The 27447-nt window shown below is 51.7% G+C and overlaps 1 protein-coding gene across 1 annotated transcript in view; it reads right to left on the bottom strand.

The window, feature by feature from the left end:
• Positions 1 to 9212: 9212 nt before the first annotated feature.
• The window catches only part of PARD6G (par-6 family cell polarity regulator gamma), a 33257-nt gene continuing 15022 nt past the window's right edge, over positions 9213 to 27447 (bottom strand). Inside the window, exons 2-3 of the mRNA XM_040985173.1 lie at positions 26010 to 26232; positions 9213 to 10975 (exon numbers count right to left, since the gene is read on the bottom strand). Of these exons, the coding sequence (XP_040841107.1) occupies positions 10128 to 10975; positions 26010 to 26232 (1071 nt within the window). The 3' untranslated portion in view covers positions 9213 to 10127. The remainder of the gene's footprint in view (positions 10976 to 26009; positions 26233 to 27447) is intronic.

A 27447-nucleotide genomic window follows, 5' to 3' on the forward strand; every position in this document is an offset into this window, starting at 1 on the left:
GCCCCCAAAGTGCCAGGAGGGAGGTACCCAGGACAAGAACGATATGGGGGCCTTCACTGTGACTGCGCCCGACCACGTGGGGTCTTGGGTCTGTTGTGGTCTAAGCCTCAACCTCTGTGCTGGGTGGCCCAGCCACTGGGCCTCAGGGCGACAGTTCCATGTCTGCCCGTGTAGCCCAGATTCCTGCTGAACTTGTGCTAATGAAGGCATGAATCCTTTGAGGAAAACTGGGGAGTTTGGTTTGCTTATTTTTGTTTTCAGAGCTTGAATTACAATCTCTTGCTGGTATGAACCTTCTGTCTGCTAATTATGAAGGGTGACTATGCAGCATATATGCTAATTTAGGCTTCTGATTAGGTTTTCAGATATGTGGAGAGTAGAATCATTTTAGGCTTTAATAATTTGAATTTTAGTTGTCAGTTCAAAAGTCATTTTAGCTATGTGGAGGCCGAAGGATCCCAGTTGAAAGGAAAGCAACTTCCGTGTTGAACAGCTGAGTTCTGAGAGCGCCCTGCTTGTCTGACGGCAGAACTGGTGGGTCCTGGAGCTGCTGGGTGAACGATGCGGCCATAGGCCTGCGAGCTGAGCCCTCTGCTGCCTCAGGAGGTCCCCTAGGCACAGTGTGTGGGTGGTCAAGCTCACTGACCCCCAGTTGTCTATGCAGTTGACTTAGTATTTGTAGTAAGAGAGCTCCCAAGTTCCCATCGCAGCCAGGGTGGAGCCAACCCAAGGCCAGAACCAGACCTCAGTCTGGGTGTTCCTGGTGGGTGACTGGATCCCAACAGCTTGAGGCCCAACATGATCTCCCACTGTGCGCATGAGTAGGATGCTGGAGTTGGAAGTGAAGCCAAGACTTGAAGTCAGGTGATCTGAAGTGAGACCAGACTCCTGCCCTGGACGTATGGTTTGAGAAGAAAATAACCTTGTCAAGGGGTAATGGAGATGAGTTTTCCACAGGTTTTTACAGCTCTTGAGCCCCGTTGGTCCCACATGGGATTAGGGCAGCACTCAGAGAAGGAAGCAGTCTTTTCTGAAAGGACAGCTCAAATAAGAACTGGAAATCAGGCATCAGAAGATTGTAGGCCAACAGCAAGAGACAAGGAGAGGACAGAGGGAGTTGTTCATGGCAGGAGGTTGGGGAACACATCCTGGAAGCCAGGTGGATGGGCAGCCACAGAGAAACATGGAATGTAAGGTCACACATTTGAGTACTAATCAATTTTCACTGTTTTCCAGTTTGCTGTTGTTACAACCCGTGATATGAAAAGCAATATAAGGTTAAGAAATGTACCTTTTTCCTGAGGGTGATACAGGGAAGCAAACAAAGCTAGACCTGACTTTTAAGAAGGTTTTAGTGGTTGGGCCCAGTGCAATGGTTCAACTGGCTAATCCTTTCCTTGTAAGTGCTGGGATCCCATATTGGTGCCAGTTCATGTCCTGGCTGTTCCTTTCCAATCCAGCTCCCTGCTTATGGCCTGGAAAAGCAGTCAAGGACGGCCCAAAGCTTTGGGACCTACCTTGCACTTGTGTGGGAGACCTAGAAGAAGCTCCTGGTTCCTGGCTTTGGACCAGCTCTGCCGTGGCCATTGTGGCCATTTGGGGAACGAAGCAGCAAATGGAAGATCTTTCTGTATTTGCTTTCCTATCTGTAAATCTGCCTCCCCCCACCCCCCCAAAAAGATAAATCTTTAAAAAATAGAGAATCGGGCCCGGCAGCGTGGCCTAGTGGCTAAAGTCCTCACCTTGAACGTGCCGGGATCCCATATGGGCACCAGTTCTAATCCCAGCAGCTCCACTTCCCATCCAGCTCTCTGCTTGTGGCCTGGGAAAGCAGTGGAGGACGGCCCAAAACTTTGGGTCCCTGCACCCGTGTGGGAGACCCGGAAGAAGTTCCTGGTTCCCGGCTTTGGATCACTGCAGCACTGGCCGTTGTGCTCACTTGAGTGAGTGAATCATTGGACGGAAGATCTTCCTCTCTGTCTCTCCTCCTCTCTGTATATCTGACTTTGTAATAAAAATAAATAAATCTTAAAAAAAAAAAGAATCAAGATGGTGGAATAGGGTAAGGACATGTTAGAACAGATGGAGAAATGTTAACCTGAGTGAAGGAGAGAGGGCACATTCCAGGAAATAGGAGAGGACAGAACAATAGCAGAGGGGCACCTGGAGACTGTCAGACATGGGAAAGCAGCGGACACAACAATGTGGTGCTGCAGTGACCGATATCCCAGTAGTGAGTGATGCACCATCAGCTGGAAGCAAGAGACCCGTTTCTGGTGGGAAGGGATGTTCACCAGAAGCTCAGGAGGTGAACCCAAAGATCTGCCCATTCTGCTGGTCTTTTTGATTTGACCATGAGCAGAGACAGAGTAGCAGATTCCAGATAGGCAGTGCAGGAACAGGGTGGATTTCACAGCCCAGTCCACCCCCTAGGGCCGGATCGGGCACCATTTTGTCTAGAGAGACAAAGGCTATTGGGACAGGACTGAGCATGCACTGAGTTGGGAGTGAACTCATTTCTGGCTCGGTGAACGGAAACAATGTGACAGTTCCACCTACAGCTTCCACCCAAGATAGGTCCAGGTAGCCCTCAGACCTGATGGCCAGCAGATCAAGAACTCTAGTAGTGGCACATTAGGTGCCATTTTGTACAGTGTGGCAAAGGCTTTGATACTGCAGGGATAACAGTGAGCTGCACATGTGCTGAGCTGGGAATGAACCCACTGAGATCAATGCATTGCACTCGTCCCACAGGGAAAATAATACTGACTTTGGCATCATATGGGTCTAAATAGGTCCATGTGGTCCTCAGACCTAATTGCTAACAGGTTCTGTCAAGATAAGTACCACCAACAACCTAGCTATATAGGACCCCTGGTATCTCCCTAATCCTGGGAACTGCTCCAACTGGAAGTGGGAGAAAGGTTGTACAGACAACGGTGCAGCCTCAGCACAGTATCACAGGAGGTGGAGAGTGATGAGCCAGGAGCTGGGGCTGTGGAGACCACGGTGGAAGTCACAAGAACTCAGAGCTGGAACTTAATGGAGGGAGTGGCACAAGTGACTGCAAACAAAGAACCCTATACCAATCACAATAAGTAAAATGGAATTGTTGATCTGTGGATGACACAGCTTAGAAACCTGCTCCAAGGAGAAGAATCTGCTAACCAGAAGCACAATGACCAAGAGTAAAAGAAGAGACAAAGGCACAATAAATATTACTGAAGATTCCCCTGCAAAGGAGCAAAAGCCTTTGCCAACCTCAGAGTTCACTAAGGAATACATTGAGAAAATGGGCCATACTGAATTCAAAACACTGGTTATAAAGCTTCTTATCAACAATGAGAAGCACGTAATACAGGAGTTTAAGAAATTTAAGGAATATGTCACACAGGAAATGAATCAAATGAAAGCTGATATATCAGAAATGAAGAATACAGTGGAGCAAATTAAAAGTACAGTGGAGAGTCTCCAAAATAGAATGAAGCAAGCAGAAGAAAGAATCTCAGAATTGGAAGATATTTTCTGTCACCAGGGGAAAACAAACAAAGAGCTGGAAGCAGAGTTGCGTCAAGCTAAAAAAAGTATTCAAGAATTGAAAAAATTAAAAGGCCAAAATATAAGAGTGATGTCCCAGAAGTGCAGAAAGAGAAGCTGGGTTAACAAAATGTATTTAATGAAATAATAAGGGAAAATGTCCCTAATCTAGAGAAAGAATTGGGAAACAACATTCAGGAGGGTCACAGAACTCTTAACAGGGTTGGTCAAAAGCCATCTTCACCACGACACATGATAATCAAGCTCTCTTCAGTCAAACATAAGGGAAAGATCCTTAAATGTGCACGCGAAAAAAATCAATTGACATATAGAGGAATGCCAATTAAATTCACAGGAGACCTCTCACAGGAAACTCTATAGGCCAGAAAAGAATGGAGAGACATATTTCAGATTCTAAAAGCAAAAAATAGTCGGTCCAGGATAACATACCCAGCAAAGCTTTCCTTTGTCTTTCAAGTGAAATAAAATTCTTCCACAGGAAAACACAAACAAAAAAAGTTACAAGAATTTGCTTCTTCCAAACCTGCCCTACAAAGGATATTTAAAGATGTTCTCTTGACAGAGAAAAGGAATAGCACCCACCAAACCAAAGGCAAATGTGAAGAACACCCCAATAAAATAACAAGAGAAGACTAACTCAATGGACAACCCATTGCTAAAATAACAGGACCAAATTACCACCGGTTTATATTAACCCTGAATGTAAATGGCTTAAACCCATCTATTTCTTGCCTACAGGAGGCATATCTTATTAGTAAAGATCAGTGGAAACTATATAATGGATTTTTATTTATAATTTTCATTTCTTTAAAATACTTTTTCATTAAATTCTTCATTGACTCATAGATCATAAAGCAGAATCATTTTCTTCAAGATGATTTTTAATTTTTCGTTTCTTCAGTGACACATTAGTCATTTAGTAGCATGTTATATAACCTTGTTATTTTTAATTCCTTTTTTTCCTTCCTGTTAGTGATTTTGTTTTGTGACTTTTCATTTAAGGGGATGTATAGTAACTGTGTAATGGAGACTATCATATCCAAATATGAGGATACAATGCAGTATGCATCTCTACTTCCAGATCAGAGTTGAGCTCCCAATGAAACTGTTAACTGTATTTTGGACAGAGAGTCCAGCCATTGTCCATACCCACAATGATGGACATATGACTGTTTATGAAGAACTATAATATAAGAATAATAAAGGGGGACTCAGTGTGGGTGGGATGGGTCTTTGGGAGGAGGTAAGGGAAATCTCAGGGCTTACGGAACTGTATCATAAAATGATGATGATAATAATAAAAGTACAAATTAAATAATCATGGGATAATTTAAAAAAACAATCTTGACAAAATAATGCAAGGCTTTAGAGGTCTTGTCATTCTCCGAGGTAGTGTGTCCAGAGGTATCAGGTTCACAAAGGCAGCCCCGCAGTTCATGGGATCCTCAACTCATTCTGCACTTCCTGGCCTCCTACCAAGGGATGAGAACTGGAAGACATGGAAAGTCTCGCTGCTCATGATAACAAAGAGAAAGTTGGCTGAGGATAATAAATGCAACCCACCCACACTCCCACCATCACACAGACATGTCTTAGTAGAATGCTAGTCCCAGGTCACAAGCTGCAGAACAGCTTGGAAACACTGCCAGGCAGCCCAGGCAGGTTTCATTACCATGAAGGATGTGTTTGGTCCTTGGAGGGATGGAGATTCCTGCTTACTGTCACTTTGGGAAGATGCAATCTTTAATTCTGGATAAAGTTCTGATTGTCAGTGTGGTCATGTGAAGAGCAAGTGTTCACATAGGAAGCTAATGTGTTCAAGTGACAGTAAAACCAGCCACTGATTAACTCGGTGTGCCAAACTTGGGGATTATTTTTCTCACTGTGTCCCTTGCAAAGCCAGACAGGACTTGTCTCACATCTGACTCCACTCAGTGTGTGACATGGGCTCACCATGTAGCTGCTCACTCTGACAGCATGGTTGAGAAAGCAGGGGAGGCCATGGCTGGTGCCACCACAACTTGAGCGCCACACCTCTACACCATGCAATGGGAGAGCCTCACCATATGTGTGTCAGGTCTCTAAGGTGAGTGAGGCTTGTCCATGGGGAAGGAGTGTGTTTGTGCTACAACATGGAGTGGTCCTGGAGGTGTGTGTTTTGTGAGTATGAGATGGCATCTGTGCTCATGTTTGATTGTGCTGTGGGCCTCTGAGAGATGGGTTGGGGATGACTTTCCTCTGGTTGTAGGTTTTGGCTGTTCTTGACTGCTTTCCCAGGCCACAAGCAGGAAGCTGGATGGGAAGTGGGGCTGCTGGGATTAGAACCAGTGCCCATATGGAATCCTGGTGCATTCAAGGCGAGGCCTTTAGCCGCTCACTACCATGCCAACCCCCACCTCCTCACTTTGTGGAGCTGCTCAGCTTCTTTGCACAGGCTCCTCTTAAGAACATGCCTCAGCTGTGTGATTAGAAAACTGCACCAGAGAGCCAGAGGATGCTGAAGCCAATGGGTGCTGCAGGCCAGGGGCTGACAGTGTTGCCCACTGTCTCACCACATACTCCTGGGCCAGTGATATGATTCAGGACAGCAACAGTGCATCTCAGCCTGAGCAGGTGGAGAGCACCCATCAACAAGAGGCAAGGAGAGGGTAGAGGGAGTCATTTTGTGGGGACACAGCCTTGAAGCCATGTGAATGACCAGCCTGTGGGTATGCATGGGGTTCAGGAGCCCACTTGCAACTGCCTCTTAAAGCTGGAGTTGGCACACATGGGCCTGGGAGGCACTGCAGGCTGGCTGCCAAGGCTCCCACCACAAGGCCGTGGCATGACCTGTCCTTGCAGCTTGGGATAAAACATGGATGTGTGATTGTAAGCCCTGCTCAAACACTAGGAAGGGGTGGGGTGAAGACGTACATGTGCCAGCAGGCCAGGGCAGGCACGGCCAGTGTGAGGAGTGCCGGGAGGTTCTGTACAGAGAGTCTGGGCGAGTTTCAGGGCTCAGGGTCAGGTCTGCTAGGCTGAAAAGTGAACAAAGCTTCCCCTCTCTCCCTTTCAAACCTTAGCAGGCTCTAGCCGGCAGGGAGGAGCCCGAGCAAAGCCTGGAAGGGACGGGTGGTTGCTGTCAGCATGTCTGAAGCCAAGGCACATCCCCTAGATGAGTCCAGTAAGGGTGCTGCATGGGGAGGGAACAGGAGGTGCAGGGCCCGGTGAAGAGTATGGAGGATTGGGCTAGGGTGGAAGGCATTGGTGTGTGTACACACAGGAGACTGAGAGGGCCAGGGAGACTCCTGTCCCTGGTGCTGGAGTGGAAGTTGCATGCCAGTGCCCATGAGGGGCAGGGCCTGGGGAAGCCAGGTGCCAGGTCCCACTTGTGGTCAAGGGAGCGGAGAGCAGCAGGTGAGCCTGAAGGCGAGAATGCACTCCAGGACAATGGACACAGGCTGCCTGGGGTCCCCACATATGTGGTGGTGGGTGGAACCACAATAATTAAGCACTTGGTCTTGAATGTGCTACTTCCATCATCTCAAAAACACCTCCCCGTGGGAGAAGCGGCCAGGAGATGCCACCTTTGTGAGGTCTGTGTGAACAGCCATGGTGGGCAGATGGAGTGGGTACAATGTGGCTTCTGATGACTGACAGATCAGTGACAGCAGGATGTGGCAAGATGAGGCCAACTGATGGCACACCACAGACAGATGGTGGCAACAGTGCAGTTGGGGCAGGGTGTGAGCCATGCCTGAAGTGAAGTGGTGGCCATGGGCCCACACCCTGGTCTGCAGATGGGTCAGGCAGTTACCGATTTCCACTTCTTTCAAAGTGTCCAGGACCAACGGGAAACAAAATTACTTTTTCATGAGGATATGGGGTTTTCCCAGTATAGGTTCTTCTGGAACAGGGACCTGGCACCATAGATCAACTGCTAAATCCTCCCTGCTTGTGGCCCGGGAAAGCAGTGGAGCACAGCCCAAAGTCTTGGTATTGAGGCTTATTAACTGTAGAGATCTGTTCCTCCAAAACCAGATTACAGTGTCAGGACTCCAAATCTCAAACGTTGTCAGCAGCCTGAGAATGCTGCAGGGTGCAGACTCCCTGCTGGGATTGTAGACAAGCCTTGCCGGCCAAGTGTCTTGGGAGGTGTGAGGCATCTTCATTATCTCCCTCTTCCTTTAGTGATTGAGGCTTAAACATACCTCAGTACAAAGTTCTGTTGGATTCCTTTCCTAGTTAGATCTGTGTATTCACCGCTGTTGATTCCTGTAGCTCATGTTGACCTATCTGGCTGCTCGGAGCCTCTGATTATTTCCCTTAATCCTTTGTGATCTATTGTTGGAGTAGTTTGTGTACCATTGTTCAGTTAACCTGTAACTTTTACCAACCTGTTTGTCCTGGAAAAAACTGATATAAGAAGCCCAGAAAAAGTCAATAAAGTGTGCACTGGCTCATCTCGCCTGGCACCCCCGGTGTCCCAAAGGTCTTTTTGGCACAGACATCACACCTCGAGTCCCAGTCTCCACTGGAGGGATCACCAAGACCTGGGACCCTGTGCTCACGTGAGAGAACCAGAAGGAGCTCCTGGCTTTGGATTGGTTCAGCTCTGTTATGGCCATCTGGGAGTGAACTAGCAGGTAGAAGATCTTTCTTTCTTTCTGTCTCTCCTCCTCTCTGTAAATCTGATCTGCCTTTCCAGTAAAAATAATGAAAAAACAAACAAAAACTTCTGAAACAGTGGCTTTGATGGCTTGAACATGGACACCCCCACGTGATGGCCATGGACATGGACATCCCCACGAGATGGCAGAGGGTGTGGACATCCCCATGTGACAGCCGTGATCGTGGACATCCCCACATGATGGCCATGGGTGTGGACATCTCCAAGCAATGGCCATGGTGTGGACATCCCCGCATGATGGCCATGGACACCTGCATGATGACTGTAGGCGTGGACATCCCTGTGCAATGGCTATGGATGTGGACATCCCTGCCTGATGGCTGTGGTCCTGCTGCTTGCCTAGAAACTGTTCAGGGAAGATAAGCCAGTGGTTCCAACAGTGACTCCCAGAGCATGAAACTTCTTGAGTTCATCCCAGACCTGGACTAGGTAGGATGGCTCCCAGCCTGTGTGAGCTTATGCTGAATTTGGCTTGTGCTCGACATGGCCAGCCCACTGGCACACACTGGGCAGCCCGCCTCGCCTCCCCCCGCACCAAATAGATATCACCTGGGTTGTTGTGAAGCTTCAACAGCTGTACTTTCGTCCACACGCCACACAGTTGTCCCAGCCATCCCAAAGTAGTTGTCAGGACTGTGAGCGTCTTGACTGAGAAGAGACCAAAGCCCATCTTCATTCCGATTGGCAAAACCCACAAGACACTGTTGAAGATGACATTGCTTTTGTTGTGAGAAATGACAATGGCAAAAACAGACTTTGGTAGAAAAGACCCATGTGTGGGGCTCTGAGAGGCTCAAGGACAAGCTTCTGTTCCTGACTATCCCCTGAAGCCTCCCACCCAGCTCCCCTGAGCCCCACCCGTGCCCTTCATATACATAGATACCACAATACCCAGGACACTCCTGCCAATAACCAGTAGGGTGCGCCAGACCACCAGGAGCTGCACTTGCCTGTGCGGTTATAAAAAGTTTTCCCAGAGTTTATATGAAAGCTTTATTTGGTCCAAGTTTAGTTCTCAAAGTACAAAAGTAACATGTTCTCTCTGATGCTACATTCCAACAAAAAACACACCATAAACATCTTGATTTGATCAGAAAGGAATGTTTAAAATTACTAAATCTGTAAATGTTTTTAGGTCAAAAAGAAATTGCAATAAAGTTAATATTTGTTAAAATAATTGAGTTGTACGTGGCTGTCAGCAATGAGAGCTGGGGACTCTCACCAAAGGTGTTGTGACCACAAATGGAACGGTGGGAGTAGAATGTGGTCACATGGCTGATCCCTGCAAATGGATGTCCACAGCACGGGGCAGATGCATGTCACAGGGCCCCACCTCCCCGTTGGAGTCAGCCTGGCCTTGCTGCTGACCCCTGGGCTTTTGCTGCAGCCATGGCTGGGGCGGCCAGGGGAGTTGGCAGGCTCAGGCCAACACATTTTTGGCTTTTTGACTTGGTAATGTGAACAGTGTGAGACTCCCCTCCTGCTTCACGGCTTCACATCGCACCTGGCAGTGCCCATCCACAGGAAGTACTCACTGTCTGGTGCTGCAGGCCCTTCGGCCATACGGGCCTCGCCAGCTGGAGGCACCAGCCGACAACTGTGACCATGTTGCAGGTTCTGCTGCAGTCATGTAAAAAACATGTATTTTTAAAAAGTGGCTTTAGAGCTTCAACTAAAAAACGAATTCTTATTATTTAAAAATAAAATATTTCCTGCCCTGGGGACTCACGCATGTGTGTGCTGAGTTCAGAGTAGGAGGGTGTGAAGGGTGCAATCACTGTAAATTGGCATAGAAATCTAGAACACTCTCCCTCCCTGGCAGCCGTTCCTGCCAGTTTCTGGGTGCAGCTTCCCATGCCCAGCTGAGCTTGTATCTCAGTGTCCACCAGAGTCCACGGGGCTAGAGTGTGACCGCTGGCCCGTGCTCCTCGACCCCTCCTTGGGGGAAGGCCAGGCTGTGGCGGGGGTCGGCCTTTAGGGAGCTGAGCAGCTTGTGGATGCTTTCGCGGCCGGGGCTGCTCAGGGTCAGGTCCCGCTGCAGCCGGTGCACCAGGCTGGCGCCATTGGCTCGGGGGAGGCTGCCTGGAGGGGGGCCCTGCGACTTGCGTGGGTGCTGAGGCTCCAGGGCCCCTTCAATGACGATGTCAGCCTCCTCATCACTCTCCATTTCATCAGGGTGGAAGTTCTGCAGCAGGTGGGCAGGTGGTGGGCCGGGTGGGCCAGTGACAACGTCAGAGGGCTGGCCAGGGCTGCTGACTGTGCGGCCACCACGCATCACATTGTTGCGCTGGTTGACGGGCTTCACGGTGACGATGAGGTTGTGGCTGTTGGCGATCATCATGTCAGTGACTTGGTCCAGCGTCTTGCCAGCCACTTCAATGCCATTGACCTCCAGGACCTCATCATTCACAGCCAGCAGTCCTGTGCTCTCTGCCAGTCCGCCAGGCACCATGCGGGAGATGAAGATGCCAGGGACCTTGTCCAGCCCATGTGGTGTCACCCGCACACTGGTGCCATCCCGGATATAGAAGCCCAGTGGCTTCTCACAGCCATGCCGATACAGCCGCACTCGGCGGTGCGTCTCGGGGAGGATGTCCACATCGATGACGGATGACACAGGCCGGAAGTCATGTGGTGAGCCGATGCGGAGCTGCGCCCGTCGGCGTAGGCCCTCATCCCGCAGTGACACCAGCGCCTTCCTCCTCCTGGGCAATGAGCCAGGCCCGAAGCTGTCGTGGTCAGCCTCTTCTGAAATGGCAAAGGCAAGGTTGGGTGCATGCACATATGAAAGGCGTATGCCTGGCCTGGTGCAACACCAACAACCCCCGTTTGTGCTGAGCCTCAGGGCCACGTCCTGGCCCAGCACCCTGTCTGTGCTGAGTCCACATTTTAGATTCTTCATGAACTTGGCCCCAATGCCCTGCACTGCTGGTTACCGTGGACCAGGCAAAGCTGCTTTGACAGCACCCACCAGACACAGACCAGGATCCAGCACAGAACTCTCCATGGAGACCTCCAGACCAACATCTAAAACTGACTCACAGGGAAAAGAACTGCAGTAAAGAACAGAGAACAAGGATGAGCCAAGGCGAGTTCCTCTGTAGGGCACTGAATGAACCTGTGTTCCTTTCTTCTCTTCTACATGGAGGACATGCCCAGCTCCTCCTTTAGGTTACATCCTTAATGTACATGTGGGACACCTACACCCTGGGGCTGTGGAGTCCACAAGGGAGATCCCCCTACACCCTGGGGCTCTGGAGTCCACAAGGAAGATCCCCTATACCCTGGGCCCCCGCGTCCACATAGGAGACACCTCATGCCTAGGAGCCCCTGCATCCACTTGGGAGTCTCCCTATACCCTGGGGCCCCTGTGTCCATGTGGGAGATCCAGGTGGAGCCCAGGCTCCTGTCCCTTTTGGTCCTTGGCTGGTTAATGCCTCCAGGGAAATTCAACCAACCACAGGGTGAAGAGGATTAGCTTTCTCTGGGCTCAGGGTACCAAGGCATAGCCTGATTGCTGTTTCTCAGCCAATGACTATCCCCCAGATTATGGAGGTTCCTGGGGGGAACCCCAGGCTTCCTGGAGGCAGTGTCACCTATGGCCCTGCGTCACTGAGACCCAAGAACAGCATCAGCATGCTGAACCAGGGCACATGGAGGTCTGCAAGTGGGGACAGAGGTGGGTGGGCTGACCCCATGGACCAAAGGAAAATAAGGGTAGGTGTTTATGCAAAAGTGATCTAGGGCCTGGCGCCATGGCTTAGTGGCTAACTCCTTGTTTTGCATGCCTGGGATCCTGTATGGGTGCTGGTTCATGTCCCAGCTGCTCTACTTCCTTTCCAGCTCCTGCTTGTGGCCCGCGAGGGCAGTGGAGATCTGGAAGAAGCTCCTGGCTCCTGGCTTCGGATTGGCTCAGTGCCAGCCATTGTGAATACCTGGGGAGCGAACCAGAGCATGGAAGATCTTTCTCTGCATCTCCTTCTTTCTCTGTAAATCTGCCTTTCCAATAAAAATAAATACATATTTTTAAAAAGTGACCTAACACCCTCTAGGTGGAAGTGAGGGCGGGGAGGAGGAGGAAGAGGGAAGGGAGAGTGAGCCTGTGGTCCCAGCTCCTTCAGCAGTACGTAAGAGAGTCCTGTGGGCTCCCAGCATACGTGTGGCTTCTGTGGGCTCAGGGTGTAGCTTCTGCCTGTGCCCACACAGACGCCCTCCTCGCAGCAGCAGCCAGCACATGTGGACTTGATTAGTCAAGAATCTAAAGTAGCTTAAAATAAAGAGCATCCCAGAGTGCCCCATTCCTGAAATTCCAGCGTGGCTCACAGGAATAGGACGGTCTGCCCTGCTCCAGGTCAAGCACATGGCACCAAGCTGATTCTGGGTTAGAATGAGCAAATCAAACCTCATGTTTCCTCCCCCGCCCCCTTGCAATTCCTGACCTTGCTCTTAAATCACCCCCAACTCCTCAACATGCAGGGGAGAGGCAGGGGTTGCAGGCTAAGGGTACTCCAGAGAAGCTGCCTCTAAATAACACCCTTTTATGACTTGCCCAATGGGGGGTTCATTGTGGGCATCCCTGGCTGCACTTGCTGGTTGTCCAGGTGCAGGAAACCCATAGGAGGGTGTGAGAGAACGCCCTGGATGGCTCCAGCACCCGGAGCCTGCCCTGCACCAAGGGAGTATGAGTATGGGAGCTGTCTGGGAACTTCGCCTTCCAGGAGCCCCACCTCCACAATCCAGCTCCTATTGTTCCCAGCAAGGGCTGGGGGAGTCACAGTTGAAACCCAGTGACCCACCTGGGGTGTGTAATGGCTGCCTGTTGGTGGGGGGAGGGGAGCAAGTCAGGAAGACATGAGACCCTGAAAGCAGCTAATGGGGCTGAGGGGAACTTGAGACTCTGAGAGCAGCTGACAGGGGGTGGAGACGGGACGTTCCTGGGCCTGAGGAGAGGACATCCCGGAAGAGGGAAGAGGGTGGCCGCATCCTGCCCTTGGGGTGCACAATGGGGAGCTGAGGCCTCTACCAGGAGCAGTGGATGGGGTGGGGAAGAAACTTGAGACTCCCAGAGCTGATGGGGGAGGGCACACGAAACCCCAAGATAAGAACAGCAGAGGTGGCTGTGGGAGGAACGTTGTGTGATTGTTTTGGGTGTCCAGGTCACTGCTGCGTCCCCTCCTGGGTCTTCCTGAGCTGGACTTGGCAATAGCTCAAGCTCTTCTGCCTGCCCATACTTCCCATCTCGGGGCGGTGGGGGTCATTTTCAACTCAGTCTGGAGGAGGGTGCAGGAGAATCCATCTGGGCGGGACAAGAACAGAGACTGGTGGGGAGAGCTGACCCCCTGCAGCAGCCACCCCCCCAAACCTCCCTGGTATCCATGCTGGGGCCCACAGCAAGGGCCTGAGACAAGGCAACCTTGTCACTCAGCCATTCCCAGGAGCAGGTGAGGCTGTGGAGGCCAGGAGGGGAGATCAACCCTTGGCAGCCAGCACTGCAGCAATACACCCCACTCATGCATACTCCCGGCCCACACGTGTTCCAAATGACATGTGTTCCAAGTCCATGCATGTTCCAAGCCAGGCTGCCTGTTTTAAAGCTGGGGGCTGGAGGGTGGGGAAGGAGCTGGCCTGTGTCTGGGGATGGGGCCCTGACAGAGCAGGCACCTATGTAGGCGACCACAGGCACAACTAGAGGAGGGTTTGGTCTGCGTTTCTGGGCCCCAGGGGATGATATTCTGGAAGGGGGTGGCTGCATCCTGCCCTTGGGGTGTACAGTGGGAAGCTGAGGCCTCCAGTGAAGGTCCTTTTTCCACATGTCAGGAGCCTAACAATACAGGGTGTAGAGGGGCCTGGAGCCAGGACAACAGCACACATCTGGGCTCAGGCCATTACCCAACAGCCAGCTACCACTAGACGGTGTAGCAGAGACAGCCCTGGCACAGGGCTGCTGGGGGCCTGGCGGCCTTCCCAGTCCCAGTAAGGCCCGGCTGACCCCACATTCCAGGTGGTGATCTCCTCTTTGCTGCTCACTGGCAGGAGTGTCCCTGGCAGCCTTGGCATCAGAAACTGGAACGAGGCTGTCTGTCTCCAGCCTGCCTCTGGCTTCAGCTGCCACTGCTCTCCAGACTGCAAAGGCACAGATTCAGCAAAACCTGTCACAATGTTCTTTGTGTAGTACAAACTGCCTTCTAATTTTTGAGCAGTTTATAAATTATAAAACAGGAAAATGCAATAAACACATCACCAGTGGAAATTCTGAATTCCCCAAGCAGAGAGCCTGCAGGCACACACCCAGGCTACATGACTGTTTCCCGTGGAAAACCAGGAGGGTTCCAACCTTGCCTCAGCTGTGTTGGACATGAAGATGTCTCGTCCCAAGCAAGGACAGGGGGCTATCTTTCCTGCTTCCCGCAGTCATAGCTGAGGCAGCAGAAAGAGAGGAGTCGACCAGGCAGAAAGTGACCATTTCCAGGACTGCAAGTGCCAGGCCACACGGGGAGATCAGAGAATCACACAGATACCTGAATGTGGACGTGGTATCCACTGCCTGATGGCCATAGCATGAGGCCCAGATGTGAGCAGGAATGAGGCACAACACATGGCCTGGCACATAAGATCCCTGAAGTCCCCATGCTGGGCAGAAGTGGACATGGCAGACCAGGCCTGGCCTTGTGCCATCCATGGAGAACAATGTCCACAGCATGCAGGCCAGCATCAGAGAGCAGCTCTGTGGTCCCCAGAGGTTGGGGATGGGTGTAACCACAGACAGAGACAGGTGTTCTTGGGGCCAACAAAACTTTGAACAAGTGACCAACCCAGCAAGTAGATAGGGGCTCCTCCTGCCTCGGACAGAAGGAACTCCAGATTCTGAGCACGCGAGCTTCCTGCCAAAACCACTCAAAAAGCTTTTTGAGAGGCCCTTCTCTGCCGGTGTCCACTCTCCCTTCTGCAGTGAGACACAAGTCCACCGCAACAGTTCCTGCCGTTGTCTGCAGGGCAGCCAGCAGCACAGCCTTACCTTCTCCTGGCCAAACACAACCCTGTCCATGTCACAACAGGGTGAGGGCCTTGTGAGGGCAGGAGGCGGGGCGGTCCCCAGGGGACACGTGGACAGCTGATGGGGGTGCCACTCAGCACACCACCTGGGATCAGGCCCAGCAGCTCTGGCAGGTGGCTGTGGTGAGATTGAGGACACATGGGACACGGAGGCTGTGAGTTTGTGTCCGGGGCTCTGTCTACTAAGGCCCTGACCCTGGCTCATGATCATGTGTGGCTGTGGTCCAGGCAATGCTGGCATCCATCCACTTTTGCTGCGTGAAGTGTCCTCTTGGAAGAAGAGACATCAAAAGCAACAGAACAAGAGGTGAAAGTCCCGCCCAGCACGAGAAGGCTTGGCTGGCATGTGCCTTAGGACTGTGGACAGCTGACAACTGTTTGGCCACTGACCATGACTCTTCCTGCAGCAGTGTGGACTCCATAGTTCTGTCCTGGGGCCAGGGCTGTGGTACCACAAGTGAAGCCACCATCCACAGTACCAGCATCCCATATGGGAATGGGTACATATCCTAGCTGCCCCACTTCTGATCCAGCTTGCTGCTAATGGCCTGGTGAAGCAGTGGAGAATGGCCTGATAGCTTGGGCCCCTGCATCCACTTGGGGGTCCTGCAGGAATCTTCTGGCTTCTATCTAGTTCTTAGCTCAGAGCTTTGGTCCTAGCAATGTCCATGTATTGTCATTCTCAAACCCAGCCCTGGCTCCACAACCAGCTGTGACTCAGCCTGCACTCGGGAGACATGACAGTGGTTACCAAGAGCTCAGCTGTAATCAAAAAACCCAAAATAGCTGTGGGCAGACAGGCCACACTCAGGGCAGCCACCTGGCAATACACTGCCAGCTCCACCCACTACAGCACCCCTCGTCCCCTCAGGCAGGCTCCACCTATTGAACGAGGGGATTATAGAACCACCGCTTCCAAAAACAGGAACACTGCTAAAGGGTCAGCTCTCAGCACAGAATGCAGTGTCAAACACCACACAATAGCCAATTTCTGAGTTGAGCATGCTGGAGCCACTTGCAGATCATCACCAGGTTCCAGCACGAATGCCCTCTTCACATCAACTAAATGGAATGCTGCCGCCACTATCTGTTATTTGGTCTACCTCACTGTCCTCTGCCCACCTCAATGTCCTTTGTCCACCTGTCATGCTGTTCACCTCACGTCACTCTGCCCACTGTGCCCTCCAACTATCACCTGTTTTCCCTGTCTCCCTCTTGGCAAATCTTGTGACACCTGGAGCGGGACTCAAGGAGTCGACCTTGGACAGAGTTTTGTTTCTTCTACAAGGTATGGGGACCAGGGATTTTTGCCCCTGGTCACCCATTGGTCCTCCAGGCAGATCCAGAGCTCAACCTCTGTCATTCTGGATGCCTCCTGCAACCCATATGGAGGCAGCCAGCACTGACCCATACCTGCCATGGCTCTGGCCTGCATCATGGTCTTGGACACACACCATCATTGCTGCCTGGGACAAGTCCCTGCTACAGAACTACCACACTGGGATGACACTTGGCTCCAGGGCCCTATGGTGCCTCAGGGTCCCCTGGCTCCACCAGAGGCAACTTTGTCTCCTGGGCCATCTTCTGGAGAAGGACAACCCCCATTATTGGCCATGACCCCAGGCATCATCACACTGCTCCACGGACACTGCATGGAAATCACGCGCATCACCAAAAAGATAAAATTCCTGGGTGACAAGGCCTCAGTAAAACTAGAGAGGACTGATGGGGGTGTGGGGGTGGAACACAGGAGCAGTGTGAGCAGGTGACTGCCAGGGAGCTGACTCATGCTGTACACTGCCAAGCACAACAGGAAGTCAATAATGGATCCCCATGCAGGGAGGACACATGGAGTGGATGGACACATGGGGGGTGTGCAGGGTGGGATGGGAGTGTGAGATGGACACATGGAGTGGAATGTGATATGGACTCATGGGGTGAATGTGTGGGGTGGAGATGCAGGGAGGACACATAGGTGGATGTGCAGGGTGAATACACAGGGGGAACATGTGGGGTGAATGTAGGTGGTAGACATGTGGGTGGGTGTGGAGCAGCAGCTGCTGTGACAACGCCCCTTTGTGTGGCTCATTCTCCAGCAGACATGAGCATGGGGAAAACAGGAAAAGAAGAGCTGAATGAGAGGAAACACCCTGGGAGGGGAAGCTCACAGTGGAAACTTGCGTCTCTGACCCCAGTCACCTGTCTCCACCCTGGGTGGCCAGGAGGGCTGTGTGAACCTGACCTGGCCCCATCAACTCCAGCTGCAGTGTGGCCTCCTGGTCCTGACTCTGGAAGAACAACGAGTAGGGTACATTGTACACTCTACCTAGTGTAGGCATTCTCTTTGCTCAGTGTAAACAAACACCCCTCCCAGTGTAGACACACAGTTCTCTCAGTGTAGACACAACTTTCCCAGTGTAGATGCACAGTTCCCCTAGTATAGACATATACCCCTCCCAGTATAGACAATACACCTCTCCCAGTGTATACACATACTTCTTCCAGGACAGACACACATTCCTCCAGTGTAGATACACACTTCCCCCAGTTTAGACACACACCTCTCCCAGTGTAGATGACACACCCCTCCATGTAGACACACACTCCTCCAGTACAGACACACATTTCTCCCAGTACAGGAACACATCCTCTCAGTGTCATTGAGAACCATACATGTCTGCCTTGTAAGACTAACACCTTCCAAAAGTTCTCCTTATGTGCAAAGTTGGGACGGCACAACCAGGTTTCCTTTGAGAGCCAAATTGGAGAACTCTTGGTCAGAGTAACTTCTCTTTTTCAATTAAAGTTAATGAATTAATTGGTGAATGAAGGAATGAGGCTGGGGTTGCTCTAGCATCCAGTGCCTGGAGCCCAGTGGCAGGCTGGGGCAGACGAGAGCTGGACATGAGCTTGGTTCAGCCTGTGGGTGGCAGGGACATGTGTCCCTGGCCATCATCACAGCTGCCCAAGGGTATGTGAGCAGGAGGCTGGGGTAGGTCTCAAGTCCTTGAACTCCAGTGTAGGGTGTGCACATCCTAAATCACATTTTTGTTTCCAAAACTCCATTTATTCACTTTTTGGAGAGGTTCACTTTCAGTGGCTGCAATGGAGAGAGCTGGACCAGACCAGAGCCTAGAGCCAAGAGCTTCATCCAGGGCCCACTAGGGGATGGAGACATCATGGGCACCAGCTTGACCCATCATGTCACCACTCAGTCCCTACCTGACTTAACAGCTGGCATACCTGCTCCACAGGGAATTTTCATATTGATACTGGTAGGTGCCCATGCAGCAGCTCCAACCCCCAGCACAAGCCACAGAGGAGCTAGTCTCAGACCTGTGCGTTGGACCCTGGAGTTAGCCTCCTCCATAATCCCTGCTGCCAGCGATCCCCATGTGGTAAGTGGTCTCTGAGGGCATGTGGACCTCGGGAATAACGCTTGGCAGACAGGACGAGGAGATCCCTCCATGCGAGGCGATGGATATGTGGTGTGTCTGAGGAGACCACGTGGGGAAATCATGGGGCCAGGCTGTGATTTCATGAGATGTAAGGAGATGGTCCCACCTGGCCAGCCCTCGGAGACCTGGGATGCCACTGCGGGCTGATGGCACATGCAAGGACAGGACACAGCTCAGCCCATCCCTGGTCCAGTCGATGATGTTGGAGGACAGGTCAGCATTTCAAGAATTGAAGGGGCAAGCAGACGTTAGGTTTTAAAATGCACTTAGAGTTCCTAAAGTTCTTACATTGCTATGCGCAGCTCATTCCCGCAGCCAAGTCCTCTTTTACCGTAACTGCTCAACTGCTAGCTCTTTTACTTTAAGCCAAAAACATGAGATGTGATGAGATACTAGGAGGTCCTTTTATTCCAACAGGGTAGGAATGGCAGCAGGCGGGGAGGGGGAGAAAACTAGAAGTGACACATCTGCCATGGTGGTAAGATGGGGGCTGCTAGGGCAGGGGAAGGGGCAGGATGGAGGATTGGAGATAGACAGGAGAAGGGGAATGGAAGGGATCCCTTACCACCTCTCTGCTGTGGCCTGACTCCAGTAGGGGTCATATACACTGGGGAGCAGGAAGGCAACCTTGTGAAAGGCGGTGACAGCAGAGGGCTCACCCAGCCTCAGAATGGGGCTCAAGGGTGCAGCAGGTGTGCATGGGGAGGGGCCTAGATGCAGCATGTGGATGTCCACAGGCTCACAACCACCACACTTGGCTCCAACAGCTTTCGCTGTCCTAAAAGGTTCTTTAAAATTTTTTTAAATTTTATTTATATTGGAAAGTCAGATATACAGAGAGGACAGACAGAGAGGAAGATCTTCCATCCATGGATTTACTCTCCAAGTGGCCACAATGGCTGGAGCTGAGCTGATCTGAAGCCAGGAGCCCAGAGCCTCTTATGGGTCTCCCATGAGGGGTACAGGGTCCCAAAGCCCTGGGCTGTCCTCAACTGCCTTCCCAGACCACAAGCAGGGAGCCAGATGGGAAGCAGGGCTGCCGAGATTAGACCCGTGCCATATAGGATGCCGGCATGTGTAAGGCGAGAACTTTAGCTGCTAGGCCACCATGCATTTTTTTCCCCCAGAATGTAAGGCAGAGCAGTGATTTCCCCTTGCTGGTTTATGTCCTTATACCCACAACAGCCAGGACTTGGCTGGGCCCAAAACAGGAGCCCAGAGTTTCCTGCATGGGTGTCAGGGGCCAAGCACTGAAGCTGTCCCCTGCAGATGTCCCTTTTACTTTGAATCTGAAGTGGAGACTTTGAGACAAGCAGGCTCTTTGGTAAGGGGTGGTGAGTGTCCTGGGGTCACAGTAACAGTGGAGAGTTGGAACGTATGAATATAAATCTCATTGATTTTTGTTTGAGGGACAGATAGGCTGTGAGAGACACATGCCTACAGCACTAGGGCTGGGCCAGGCAGAGGTCAGGAGTCAAGATGTCCATCCGGGTCTCCCACATGGATAGCACAGACCCTCACACTTGAGCCACTACTTGTTGCCTCCAGGGTGCATCAGCAGAGCTGGGTGGACAGTGTGGGAAGCCGGGACTGGAACTGGACATTCCCATGTGTCCGAGCAGAGCAACTTCAGTGTCAGTAAGTAAGCTTCAGGTTCGCCCCACAGACATCCATCCTGGCTGCGTGGTGTGTGTCTGCACATGTACACAGACAGACCCGCTACTCCTGCCCCGCTCCGTCCGCATCACTTCCAACCTCATAGCTGTAGATGTATTTATTTTCCGTGAGTTTTTATTTATGCTGTAATCTGTCTTGGAGCGTTGGTTAAAGGGGATGTCAGACCCAGTAGTGTGATGTCATCGTCGCTAGATGCTTTTTACAACCCACATGGTTCATTCCTCCCTGCCTTCCCCACAACCTTGCCCACCTCCTCCCTGCCACCTCCACCCTCTGCCCCAGCCTGGGGAGCCCCAGGATGGCTGGGGGCCTCCTTCCCCCTCTGGGGACATCAGACATGGAGTGGCCTTCTCTGCCCGCCTGCCCGTCTGCGCCATGCCCGGGGGGCACCTCGGGGCGTGGCCTTGCCTGGTGCGTGGTGGGGCGCTGTCTGCCCCTTCTGGATCTTTTATTTTTTTTTTCTCATGGACTAGCTCCAGTGTCCACCCCAATAAAAGGATGTTTCCTAAAAAAAAAACACGTGCATGGGGTCCATGTGGATGAGCCCATGTGAGACCCTACCTCAACCACCTATAACCACCCTGAGGGCCAGGCCATGGTGCAATGGGGCAGCCTGGGCTATGCTGTGAACAGTGTAAATACCGAAGATATTTTAAAGAGCTCAGAAGAGTTGAATGGCAGGACCGTCTGTGACAGTGGGTTCAAAGCACCAGGTCTGAAGTATGAACACTCTACAGGCTTGAATATCTGACTGAGGGAAGAATGGACACATTTCAGTCCGCACAAGGTATATACTAGGGACATCAGAGAACAATGTCATCCACCTCCCCTGTGGGCTGGCAGAGGAGCCATAGGACGGCTCCTGCCACGCCCCCCCCCGACAAATCACAGGGTCCCTGCATTCCACCATAGACCAGAGGGCCCCTGGACTGCCCCATACATTCACCATGGGGCCCCTGGACTGCTTCACACATCATGGGTACCCTGGATTCTGCCACACACCATGGGGCCCCTGTCCTGTCCAGCATGCCCGGGGAGCAGGCCTGAAGGATGGCCCTGCCCTCTCCTACTTTGCACAGCCTCTGGCTTTGTTTCTCCTCAGGGAGCCACCTCAGCACATTCTCTCCCCCAAACACTCCCACTGCAGGGCACTGTGGCTTCAGGAATCTTGCCTTCTCCACATTCCCACGGGGCAGCTGGGAAGTCTTTCTACCACTGTGAAAAGGAAGCCATCCAAACACCCACACTTCTAGACACCCCTGCTCTCAGCAGAAGCTCTACCCCCGGAGGGGTGAAGCTAGATCCTAGCTCTGTCTACCCCTGCACAGGGACGGGAATGAGGCCGATTCAGCCTCCGGCAAAAGCAAAACTGTAGGCAGCCTCTGAGGCGAGAGACAAAAACAAGGACGGGAAACAAATGCAGGGGAAAGCTCAACACACAGCTTCCTGCTGGAGCTGAACCCCAACTGGAACCAGTCCCACCCCCAGCTGCATAGACTCCAGGAAGACCCAGTGGGTGATTCACACAGTCTGGATACTAGGAAACCTCACCACTGCCTGCAACCAACCGCGGCTCTGCCTGTATTGGGAAGAGCACCCGTAGCTGCTCCCTCCAGCAACTACCCTTCCTGCAATTTCTGAACAAAGCAAAGTGCTGTCAAGTTTGTCCCTTATTCTAGAATCCCTCTGAGCACTCAGAATGCCAAGAGCAGCTATAGATGCATGGAACTATGAAACATCCAAGGCCAGTGCTGTGGTACAGTGGGTAAACTGTTGTCAGCAGCACCAGCATTCCACATAGGCACCAGTTTGAGTTCACTTGGGATTCAGCTCCTGGCTATGGCCTGGGAAAGCAGTGGAGGATGGCTCAAGTTCTTGGCACCCTGAACCCACATGAAGCTTCTGGCTTCAGCCTGGCTTAGCCCTGGCTGTTGTGGCCACTGAGGAGTGAACCAACAAACAGAAAATTCCATTTCTTTCTCTCTCCAATTCTGACTTACAAATTAAAAAATCTCTTGAAAAACATGCAACATTCATATTTGCTTCAAAAACAGGTAGTTCAAAGGACTCCAACTGAACTCAAAGTCTCCGAAAAGGTCAGGGCTTATCCCTTCCGTTCGGGGGAAACCTTCACCAATTTCCATCCGTCATCTGCGGTGGTGCCAACAACTTATCTTGTGGATTGGTGGTGGAAAGTCAGTGTGTGTGCTTCCTGTCTGTGAGAATCTAAGAAAGGCAGAGTTACAGAGAGAGGGAGAGGCAGAGAAAGTGAGACAGACTGACTTTGCTGGTTCACTCCCCAAATGGCTGCAATAGCCAGGGCTCGAACAGGTTGGAACCTTGGAGCTCCATCCAGGTCTCCCCGGGATGTCCCAAAGACTTATGCCAGCTTCTGCTGCTTTCCAAAGCGTATTAGCAGGGAACTGGATGGAAGTGGAGCAGCTGGGACTAAAACTGGCATTCATATGGGATGCTGGCGTGGCAAGTGGCTTAACCTGCTACACTGTGATGCCAGCTGCACACCTCCTGTTTACCCTGCTAAAGCAGGAAAGTTGACCCCAGGGACCCTGTCCTGGCACAGGTCCTTTTCTGTTCCATGCCCAGACACTCCAGCACCCCTGAGTAGGTAGAGAGGTGGGGCCAAGACCTGGGTACCCAGCACCTCCTCAGTGTGTCACCCAGATACACAGACCCAGTGACCATTTGGTTCTGAGAACTCCTGTTCTTATCCACGTGAAGAGGTGGGCATAATGACAGCTGTCACTCATCCAAGAAGTGCTGCTGCCCTGGACAGATGAGAGCCGGGGCCTGGCCTACTGCTACCCCACGATCAGAAATATTACACAGCAGAGTGTGCATGGTGTCTCAGAAGCTCTCATCAGATCAGGATTCACCACAAAAGCCAACCAAAGGCCCCGTGACACTGGACGTTTCCTATTGACCCTAAAGACAACCCAAGGTGCTGTTATCCTACTGGAAAGCAATGGCCATTAGAACCAGGGGCTGAGCCGTGTCCCTGTCATAGAGGGAGGAGAGTCAGAAGGCTCCTGTGGGAAAAGAGGGACTCAGAATGCCAAGCTGCTCGGGGTCAGTGTCAGGGTCAGGGATCTGGAGGCAGAGGGAGGCAGTGCAAATTGAGCCATGAATACAAAAGCACAGACTTCATCCAAGTCAGCTGCACAGAAGCAACACCCCAGACCCCTCACTGCAACTGTACACAACACACTAGACCTCTTGTCTCAGCTGTCCATGACACCTCAGACTCCTCAACTCAGTTATACATGACACCCCAGACCCCTCACCTCAGCCCTACATGACACCCGAGACCCTTCACCTCAGCCATAAATGACAACCAAGACCTCTTACTTCAGGTACACATGACACCCCAGACCCCTCACCTCAGCCCTACATGATACCCCAGACCCTTCACCTCAGCCATACACAACACCCCAGACCCCTCACCTCAGCCATACATGACAACCAAGACCCCTCACCTCAGCCATAAATGACACCCCAGACTCCTCACCTCAGCCATAAATGACACCCCAGACCCCTCACCTCAGCCATACATGACAACCAAGACCTCTCACCTCAGCTGTACACATCAACTTAGACTGCACAGAATCAATAGCAAGGGAATAAGGGAGGGAGCGAGGGACAGCCTGCTCAGCTGACCCTCAGAGCCCACCTCTTGGCTGATAGGACATGGCCTGATAACATGTGGTTTGCAGGTAGAGTTCATCCAACAAACACACCTAAGGGCCACACCACAACTGGACAGATGCTGCAGCACCATAGGAGGCCTGCAGTTGAGGAGTGAGGGAGATGGACATACAGACAGCCTGAAACTCTGTGACAGACAAGCACACAGGATCCTGAGAAGGAATGAAGAATGGGACAGGGGGCACAGGTCAACAAGAAAGAGTAGTTTTAAATCAACCTTCTGGGGGGTGGTTCAGCCAAAACGAAGACTCAAGGGCTGAGATGGGGCAGGGACCTCAGGTGGATGGCTGAGGGGACCCAAGGCCTCCACAATCCCATGGCAGAGGACAGTGCCTGTGGCTGTAGACATCAAGGGGGCTGTGAGAATCTGTCAGGACACTCAAGCTCAGCAAGAACTACAGGAGCACAGTGTGTGGCCTCAGGAGGAAAATCCAAGAGTAGAAAGGGGACCTTGGAGAACCCAGCAAGTGTGGCCAGCCTGTCCCTCCCATCACAGAAGAGGTCAACAGCAGAGGGTACCATCTACAGAGCAGCCTCCAATTCACAACCCGCCCCTTCCATTCACTCTCCTCAGCTCTCTTCCCTCTTGCTTGCCTCCTTCAATTTTGCAATCCTGTCTGTTCCTTCTTTCCTCCAATCCCTTCATTCCCCCCACCATTCCCCATCCTCTGTCCTCCAGCAGGTCCTGAATGGAACATACAGTGAGCATGAGGCTGGTCACAGTGTCCTCAATGGCCATCTCTCCTTGGGTGGTCACTGTTCATATTGGGCATGGTGTGTGTAGGGGTGTCTCCCAGGAAGAAAGATAGGCTCCATGAATCAGTTACAGAAATGCCTCTCCCACCTGCATGTAGTTGGATGTTGTAGAAGTGACCAGGTTTGGGCCCAGCATGATAGCCTAGTGGCTAAAGTCCTTGCCTTGCATGTGCTAGGATCCTATATGGGCACTGGTTCTAATCCTGGTGGCCTTTCTTCCTATTTAGCTCCTTGCTTATGGCCTAAGAAAGCAGTAGAGGATAGTCCAAAGCCTTGGGGCCCTGCACCTGTGTGGGAGACCCAGAAGAGGCTTCAGGGTCCAGGCTCCTGGCTTCGGATCGGCTCAGCTCCAGCCCTTTGGCCACTTGGAGAGTGAATCAGCTCACAGAAAATCTTCCTCTCTGTCTCTCCTGTAAATCTGTCTCTCTGTAAATCTGACTTTCCAATTAAAAAAAAAAAAATCAAGTGGCCAGGTTTACTGAGCTGGAGATGGGAATAGTGTGTGACTCAGTCAGCCCCTGAGTGAACAGCACAGGAAATGCTGGAGCCTGGGCTCCTGCCCACTTCTGCACCTCTGACCCGTGTCCTCATCACTGGTTATTTCACATCAGATGACCCTATGGTGACTCTGCGAGTTTGGTTTGCAAAGTCATGAGACCTGTCCTTCCATTGACATTTGCTACCATCCTGAGACAGCAGGACACACAGGTGGCAGCCTGCAGCCTTATCTAGGCTACTGATGAACACTGCCTCAGCACTGAATTCACATGTTTCTATTCAGAGAAGTGAACACCAGGTAACAGTGCTGATCATCTAGTCACAGTACTGAGTACCAAGTAACAGTACTGAACACAGTCACAACACTGAATTTCCAGTCACAGCACTGAACCTTAATCTCAATATGGAAGGCACCAGGGTTATTCTATTTAGAACACCAAATGCACCAGCATTATTTTCTCTCATGATTGAAACTCAGATTTCAACACTAACTGAGGTGCAAAGGCAGTTGAAGTATTTCAAACTTGTGAAATATTGTTGAGCAAACACATTTTGATCTCTGAAATTCCCTACTGCAGACTGGCAGTCATGCTCACAGCCCCCACGGCAGGCAGTACCTCGCTTCTGTATGAAGACTCGGAGCAAGGGGCTGGCACTTGAGACGGCCTTGCAGAAGTTATCATCATTGTTGATGGGCAGCAGGTCCCCGTGGACATCTGCATAGCCGATGGTCACCTCTGTGTTGGAGATGTGGTGGGTGTGCACGACCAGCTGGTAGAAGTCTTCAAACTTCCCAGGCTTGTGACGGTCCAAAGAGAACCTCCGGAATTCAGCCCCAAACTGTAAAGTGAGAAGTGGATAATTAAACAGAGACAGGTGGCCCTGGCAGTCCCCTGGCTTTGTGGCTCCAACACAGGGTCCAGCAGTGACCCAGGGCTGAGCAGGTTGTGTGAAGAAATCCCACACAAAAACCAACAAGGCCTTTGTGGTCTCTGAGTGGTATCCCTCACAACCCCAGCTCAGACCTCTGAAAACTCAGCTGTGAGGAAGTCACAGTCAGTAAAACCTCCTGGCTTTGGCCCTCAAGGATTTTCCTTTCAAGTGAGCGAGGCAATGTCTCCATTTTCAGGCCTAACGACTACAGCTCAAGGACCCAGCAGCCTGGCCTCATCCATCCAAGGGAACCAGGTTGGGGACTGACCACTGGGTAAGACAGAGCTTCCCCCTCTGGAACTGTTGTTGGGTGTGCTGGGTAATCTCTGGTGAATCCATGCTTGTTTGCACACGCAAGTGCCATGTTTCTTCTCAGCTACTGACCCAAGGAGCACCGAGTGGGGATGACAAAGGGTGATGGAGTCTCTTTCACACTCAGGTTTCTAAGATTTTCAGAGGTAAATTCTGCAGTGAAAGCTGTGACTCTCTTCAGATGCTGTTACACAGAGACTGGAGAGGCTATGCCACACCCACCCAAAGTCTTCATGAGCACTCAGTATGTCAGGAATCTAACAGTGGCAGAGAGTGCTGGAGAATTCCTGACTTTCACACTCAGTTCTTGGACACCTGGTCCTCCAAGGAGCCCTGGGCCAGCCCTGCCCTGACTACAGGGAGTAGACATCTCAGTTCAGCAGCTTCCATCTTAACTGCTCTGGACCCCAGCTAACAACTCAATATTTTAGATGCTGACCAACTTGAGCCATCAGAGAAATGCCATTAATGTGGAGTTGTCATATCACACTCGGGGACATCAACAACAGCGCCTGAGTTCTCACACTTTGGTGTGACACACAGCTGGGCAGCTAACATGTCACCCAAGGCCCACACTCCAGAGAAATAAAACAAAGATTGCACCACTCACATGAGCCAAAGAGTGAAAATAACCCAAGGTCCACCTACCAGCGAGGAGCAAACACCACACACAAAACCAAGGAGCGGTCACACAGAGGGATCCAGGCACAACCATACCCCAAGTGAAGGACACAAGACATAAGGACACTCTCAGAACACACAGGTTGGGGCAGCTGATGGGCTCCACTTCTGGTCACTGCAGCGGCCAGC

Source organism: Ochotona curzoniae, unplaced genomic scaffold (genome assembly GCF_017591425.1).
Source record: "Ochotona curzoniae isolate NIBS_2020 unplaced genomic scaffold, NIBS_Ocur_1.0 contig_43, whole genome shotgun sequence".
Taxonomy (NCBI): Eukaryota; Metazoa; Chordata; class Mammalia; order Lagomorpha; family Ochotonidae; genus Ochotona; species Ochotona curzoniae.